Source organism: Tigriopus californicus, chromosome 11 (assembly GCF_007210705.1).
Source record: "Tigriopus californicus strain San Diego chromosome 11, Tcal_SD_v2.1, whole genome shotgun sequence".
Classification (NCBI taxonomy): domain Eukaryota; kingdom Metazoa; phylum Arthropoda; class Copepoda; order Harpacticoida; family Harpacticidae; genus Tigriopus; species Tigriopus californicus.
In genome coordinates, this window is record NC_081450.1 from 1,946,248 (window position 1) to 1,952,603 (window position 6,356).

The following is a 6,356-nucleotide window of genomic DNA, read 5'->3' on the forward strand; positions in this document are numbered from 1 at the left end:
TATTGACACATTTGTGATGCTCACATATTTGCATGTTTCTCGTAATCGTTTTTCAGAGAGCCCTTTCTAAGAAGGTTTGCATGATTTATTCTTCAACGTCCAGAAAAGCAAACTTTCATTGATATAGAACTCTTCAGCCTCTTATAAAATAAGTGATGAAAATTTGCTAACATAGATAGAGTTATAGAAATAAATGACAATCATAGTGTCACAATAAAATGATAAAAATTGCAATTTACAAAACAAAAGAAGACTAAACAATTTACAAAAATCTCATGGCCACAAAGTAAAAGACGAGCAGAAAATAAGCTGTCGTTTTTAAATTTTCAAGACTTTAACACTTAAACTTTGAAATTGTTGACTGCAATCGGATCGCACAAGATATTTGGGATACTCACATTCATAGTGATTTGACATGCCTTTTGAGTACAACTGTAGCGAAATAACAACCAATAAATATCCACCTAAGCTTTTACGTTGATCTCCCCTCGCAGAGTGTCAAGGAAAAATGTACTTTCCGCATGTTGATGCCAGCCAATTTGTCAGACTTAAGCTCGAACGAAACCCATGAATCAAGGCAATTTGACTACTGACTTGATGTTCTTGTTCCAGATCCCTCGCCTCAAAAGATCTCCAGTAGTTCGGGTAAGCAGACATCACACGCACAAATATGTCAAAAACCATCCATGCCATCATGATCTCAATAGAGAACTTACAAGACACGAAAAATGTTTCACATTCAGAACGTCAAGGCGCGCTTCCGTTGGTTTCAGCGAAGGCAAAATTCGACTTTGAAGGGATTTCTGCCCCCTTCTGCCACCATTTTCTACCAGGTGGTCAAAAATGGCTTTTAATCATTTTTCATCCCTGGTTGGTTTTGACAGTTCTCCTGCCAAAATGAAACAGATTGGGCAAACTTTTCCCTAACAATGTAATTTCCGATGCGTTTGAGATCTGTTATATACTATACAATCAAGGAGCCTTTCCTTTGTTCTTGGGCCGCCTCACAAAGTTATTTCAACAATCTAACGCGATTCAACCTTTGTTAGTTTCTCTTTTCCTTCTCTCTTTACAGGGAACCTGTGGTCCAATGGCGGCCTGAGCTCGCACTCCTCGATGGTTTCAATGGTTCTAGCGTGTTATGTCTGGTCATTTTCCCTTCATTACCTTGATTTCGTGCACGGATCATTGGGTTTCAGGCCCAAAAGCCATCTGACCCCCGCGGGGGGCGGCTACCCATGAGGATGGGGTTCGTTGGGGATTGCAGGTTGTCCGATCCCCTCGCTGGAAAAGGATGGACTGAAGCCAAAGACTTGGGTATTTTGAATCATGGCGGGCTGATCGTGGCATCTCTGTAAATCCTTGGCTGAGGCCTCCCTGAAATCGGCTTCGTCTCACTCATCCTCAAAACCGCATCGGCCAAAATGTAGCAATGGAGATCAATCAAGAAATGACACACCTATTCTGAAATATATTGGAAATTGTGTTTGAATACGAAATAGAAAAAAATATCTCAGTGAACACAAGGATATGAGTTCTTTCTTTCGAATGCTTGGCATTGGATGTGACCGATGTTCTGCTTGAATTTTCGGGATTTGGCTATTGGATCGGGTCTATCAAGACTTGAACTGAACACATCTCATCTAACGCGGGTCTCGTCCGAACCATGAATCACTGGAACATGGACAGAGATGCTAGAGGCTAGAATTTTGAATGCATTGCATTCTCCTTCAGGTGAGGTTGGTCTCTGATCAATGCAATCACATATTTTAAAGATCAGCTCAATCGAACGACTGGGTCAAAAATTATACCCTCTCAAAGCACAGTTCAAAAAAGGGGAAAAATGAATGATTTAGCCCTCTTCTGGTAATGAATTAGCACAATTCTGTGAATAGTTATGTGGTGAGATTGAGAGGGCACAGCTTTTGATCCAATCGTTCGATGGAGGATGTAAAGCCCTGAGACCAGTCTCATATGAAGAAGAACTCAATGCGTTGACTTCATTGCAAAATGCCAATTCTCGACCCAGCCCAAGACTCCCCGTCCATATTCCAGTGGTTCTTGCCTTATCTAACGTGGATTTCGAAAATTCTTCAAGACCAGTCTGGGGGTAACTTAATTCTTTGCCATTTCTTTTAACCAGAATTTTCAAGGATGCTAGATCAAACGTATGTGAAGGAATCGCAAACACTTGTTGAAGCCGATAAAATCGGAGGATGGGAAATCGGAATATTGAGGTAAAAAGTCGTCAGTGTACAGTCTGCAGCTCTAGCCGTTGAATTGGTTTCATGATTGGGATTAGGCTAGTTTGAACAAACGATCTTAATAAGACCTGGCACTTGACGAATTATTGCATTTGATGCAGGTCAAGTAAAACTAAAATTTTAATATTTTTACTTAGTACATGAGTATTGACGAGTCATTTCATGCAACCCAAATTTAAGTTGGCAAGACTTGAGGGACATTTTAAATTTCGGATCATTTTTTTTATTCCCTATCTTAATGGCCAGGGTTGTCCAAAATTAAATAAAAATTGCACCTAATGATGCAACTGCTGGGATTCCAATCCCGGTAGCGGTAAGGAAGTCCGCAAAAAAAAATGGGCAAAAAATGCAGGGAGGGCAGATATTTCTTGCCTTTTTTCTGTTTTTAAACGATATGTAAGCAATTTATGGAAGAGCAAACAGTCGCGTTAAGCAAAGCAGCAATTCAATTTTAAACGGTTGCACCTACGTTCTTCATAAGTGCCCTTTTTCTCTTGATTCTTAATGGAAACCCTTATTTCTCACGGAAACTGTGCTGGGGCCATAGAAAACCATAACTAGAATGCTTAAGTTCAATAGGAGCTGTACCGCATGAGCACGTTTTCAGGTCAGCTGACGCTTGTAGAAATGGGACAAAGATATTTCGTTGAATCTCGCTTCAGGCAAGTTGAATTATTATCATGAAACGTTTGTTATTCCTCTTTAATCTTAATTTCTTTTGAATCTTACAAATATACAGGTAGAAAGAGTGGTAGAAGAATAAAAAAAAAATGCTTTTTAGGGCATAATACACGTAACATGTCAAAAAAAGATTTGGACATTAGTAGAGAAAATCATGTACTCTATTGATTGCCCTTGTTTAGCAACGCATCTCGAAAATCTCGAAAGTGTAACCATGAACTACTGTATAAGAGAACAAGCAACGAGAGGTTGCGTGTGAGTGCTGGCGTGCCAGAGTGGGGGACAGCTTCCACAACAAAATACCAACTAGCTCACCTCTCTTATTTAGACGCGTGGTTTTCCTCGTCGAATTGACATCATCGAGGACAATTAACTGAGCCTTATTCAGCGAGATGGGGCGGCATTGTGCGGTTCCGGGGTGCCGCCGGAGTGGGTATCACACCCGGGCTGGAACTCACGCCAGCCAAGTGCATTACAAGCTTATACAGTAGTTCATGGTGTAACAAAATGTATCCGAAATTGCAACGCAATGATGAGGCATTCGGAATTTCGTTTCAATCTCCCAACAATGTGCTTGAATGTGGGCGACATGATTGCGCCTATACGTAAACAAGGTAATTCCGACACCTCTCGAGGTCAGCCTGAACCCAGGCCCAGCTTGTTTCCTGGCGTTTCAGTTAATAGTGTTTCCACCACATGGATGAAAACTTTAACTTGAGCCCCACTTTATTTAGGGAGATGGTTATAGCGCAGTTGACTAACGCGTGACCGAGTTGAACTCGGGTTTATGGGTTCGATCCCAGGTCTCCCCCCCCCTCCCCCCCCCCACACCCCACCCAAACCCAACGTATCTAGTGGATATTCGCCTTGAACGGCGACCCTTGATCTGAGAACGGGCCCCCAATCTCCAACAAATGACGTACAGATTAAAAAAAATACCTTTATCATCATCATGTAACGTGAAACCATGTTAAAAAATGCATATCCAATGAGACTTGCTTTTCGCAATAAAGAGTTTTTTTTTTAACCTCTTCAAAATTTCGCTCTTAAAAATGTGGTCGGATAACTTACTAAAACTCGTTTTATGAAGCGTGCTAGACGAGAGTAATTGCTTGATAAGGAGCCTTATTAGAGGTTTCTACTCTAAATTTGGACGGGCCGTCAACGATTCAAATTTGCACCATAGTTGTCCTAAGTAGCTTGACTACGAATGAAACTTTTTTTCCACCAGCGACAGCTGAGAAGAAAACATGCAATCGCAGCGCCCTTCATCGATCTATATATGAAGTTATCTATGGTTGGGGCATAGACGACCTCCATGGCTGAGGTCATATTTTGGGGTCCAAGCCGTAAAAGGATAAAGCGCCCGAGGTTACTCAAGCAAGCCTTGGAAGAAATCCGGCTCGAAGTATGGAAAAATTTGAATGATTTTGTCACATAACCTAGCAAACGCGTTTGTGCTTCATTACAGGAATTTGATTACTTAGGGCTCACAAGTCTTCCTCTTGGCATTTTGGCCAAGTATAAAAAAGATATTGATTTTGATAGCTGAAAAGGTGTATTATTCTTAAACAGTTCAACAAAAAAGGCGAGGTATTCAAGCTTTTTTGTACGGGTTTCAAATCGTTGCTTGGGAATTATTTCCCAGCAATTCTTGCTTGATAAAAAAAATTGTTCCAATTATGAGTTCGAGTTCGCCAGAATGTAAGGTTGGTCAGGTATCGATTGCAAAGACCGATCAAGATCGCGCTTAAAACTTAAGAAAAGTTTATCAAAAATCGTAGCTTTACTCGTAACTGTCATCTTCATCTAAAGCTGTACTCGAAAACATCATATCAACAAAGAGATGAAAAATTACAGATATCGGCAAAAAGTGAAAAGTCAAAGAAAAGGTCCTCTTTTCAGCACACTAAAATGTGTGCTCGAGAATTAGCCTTCTTTTGCGAACGGCTCGAGAGCCAATTCTACATCAAAGAGACTCGTTGGACTCAAGACAAAGGCAAAAACACTCGAGCTTTTTTAGGACTCGTAGGCAGGCAAGCCCAAGAAATCGAACGCAAAGTCCAGCTCTAGCCTATCACAACCTTTGAAAACAAAGTTCAGTCACAACAAACCACCCAAAATCATCATTGGTCATGAATTTTGGGTTGGGATTCTCGCCTAGTCCTCCCGGGCCCGCCCATACTTCTACAGAGGGCGAGGAATGCAGAACTAAGTCAGACCAGGATGAAGAGGATGAGGACTACATGTCCGAGGCTTTTCTTTCCCAATGTGTCCAAAAAGACATTCGTCCCGGACTCAAAAGAGTAAGTGAAAACAGCCAATGAAACTACCATCCTCGAAGAAAGGATGATAATGAGTAATGACCTATATTGGGCCTCGTTTCAGACCCTCCCAAAACAACGAGAACATGAGTTGGCCAAGCAGAGATCAGAAGGGGAGCAGCGACGCCAAGCGGCCAAATGGGACAAACGCCAGCGAATGAACTTGGAGTCCGAAAAACGGGAAGAGGGATTACAAAAATCATTAGATACCTCCAACAAAGGATTTGCCATGCTCGCTAAAATGGGATATAAATCAGGTCAGGCCGCCCACTTTTCCCCGCACATGTTGCACCAATAAGCAATTTGTTAACCTCTTTTAGCCAACGGGTCAGATAAAATCGACAACGTTGGGCAGAGCAGCAGGCGAATCTTAATATTGTATGAATATCAGGAGACCAAAAGGAACAAATTAGTCTTGGGCGATGTATTTATGCGCAATTCAAAAAGGTAAAGAATGCAGTTGATAATGTGCTTTAATTTTTATTGACGACAATTATTTTTGTCCTCTTCAGTTAGTTCAGTAGTTTGTGGACTCATTGTCCTAAAATTGACCTACCAAAGAAGGCGATCAATAAATCTTCTTTCCATTTTGCGACCATATGCCCGAAGGCAACAAAGGAAAGAAACATTGAAAATCTTATCGTTTTGCATATTCAAAGTGAATTTTGTACCTTTGAAAACGTCCAATGAATGTGTTACCAAAAAAGATTAGTGTTTGGTGTTCTGTTATCAAAAACTGCCTCTGCATACCACCAGGATGTCTCCTTGGTTAATTTCCTATTGTCCCAACCATGTTGAGATTGAAATTGTTTTTTAACTAAAACCTAAATGGATTGATTTTAGACCTTTTCTGCAGCTGTTTGTTGAGGCCTCTAGATGAAAAATTTAAGATTTTGAGATCCAATCGGAAGAAAAACTGGCAGCATATCAATATTCTTAAAAGGAACTCTTTTGAGCGAAAGTAGATTAGAGTCTGAAGATAAGATGACACGCCTAACATGAGGGCAATAGGAGGTAAACGATGCTTTCAATAAAAATGAATGCAGGGGTAATATTCAGCATGTGTCTACGAAGCTGTATGCGAATT

At 40.9% G+C, this 6,356-nt stretch overlaps 2 protein-coding genes across 2 annotated transcripts in view; both read left to right on the forward strand.

Moving 5' to 3' along the window:
* Positions 1-1,605, forward strand: part of LOC131890835 (lachesin-like) — a 42,056-nt gene extending 40,451 nt beyond the window's left edge. Inside the window, exons 11-12 of the mRNA XM_059240274.1 lie at positions 613-645; positions 1,076-1,605. Of these exons, the coding sequence (XP_059096257.1) occupies positions 613-645; positions 1,076-1,242 (200 nt within the window). The 3' untranslated portion in view covers positions 1,243-1,605. The remainder of the gene's footprint in view (positions 1-612; positions 646-1,075) is intronic.
* A 3,353-nt stretch (positions 1,606-4,958) lies between these two features.
* Positions 4,959-6,356, forward strand: part of LOC131890844 (G patch domain-containing protein 11-like) — a 4,343-nt gene continuing 2,945 nt past the window's right edge. Inside the window, exons 1-2 of the mRNA XM_059240286.1 lie at positions 4,959-5,251; positions 5,334-5,526. Coding sequence (XP_059096269.1) covers positions 5,081-5,251; positions 5,334-5,526 — 364 coding nt within the window. The 5' untranslated portion in view covers positions 4,959-5,080. The remainder of the gene's footprint in view (positions 5,252-5,333; positions 5,527-6,356) is intronic.